The 488-nt window shown below is 63.9% G+C and overlaps 1 protein-coding gene across 1 annotated transcript in view; it reads left to right on the forward strand.

Annotated features, from left to right (window-relative positions):
* Window positions 1-167: 167 nt before the first annotated feature.
* EMH_0058670 (uncharacterized protein) overlaps window positions 168-488 on the forward strand; it is a gene marked incomplete at both ends in the record, with an annotated part of 2886 nt that continues 2565 nt past the window's right edge. Inside the window, one exon of the mRNA XM_013497594.1 lies at window positions 168-486. Coding sequence (XP_013353048.1) covers window positions 168-486 — 319 coding nt within the window. The remainder of the gene's footprint in view (window positions 487-488) is intronic.

Raw genomic sequence — 488 nt, forward strand, 5'->3', positions numbered from 1 at the left:
CTTTAAAGCAGTACAAATGTCGGAGAGAGTTATAGATGGGAGGGTTGTCTTTGTACACTTTGCTTCCTCTTCATCCTCCTCATCTGCTGCTGCTGCTGCTGCTGCTGCTGCTGCTGCGTCGGGGGCTGCTGCTGCTGCTGCGGCGGCGGCGGCAGCTAATGGGGGGCATGATGCTGCGGCGGCGGCGGCGGCAGCCGCGGCGGCCGCGGCGGCACAGCAGCAGAGGGGAACGCAGCAGCAGCAGCAGCAGCAGCAGCAGCAGCAACAGCAGCAGGGGAATTCGCTACCAGCTCCACCTCCTGCTGCTGCTGCTGCTGCTGCTGGTAATGCTGCTGCTGCTGCTGGTGGCCCATCACAGCAACACACAGGAACAGGCTCGGGGAGAAGAGGGAGCGCGCATGCACAACCTGCAGCAGCTGCAGCAGCAGCAGCAGCAGCAACGGGAACCAGAGGGTCATCTCCTGCTGCTGCTGCAGGCAGCGGGGGGA

This window comes from Eimeria mitis, genomic scaffold, assembly GCF_000499745.2.
Source record: "Eimeria mitis Houghton genomic scaffold, Emh_scaff2784, whole genome shotgun sequence".
Taxonomy (NCBI): Eukaryota; Apicomplexa; class Conoidasida; order Eucoccidiorida; family Eimeriidae; genus Eimeria; species Eimeria mitis.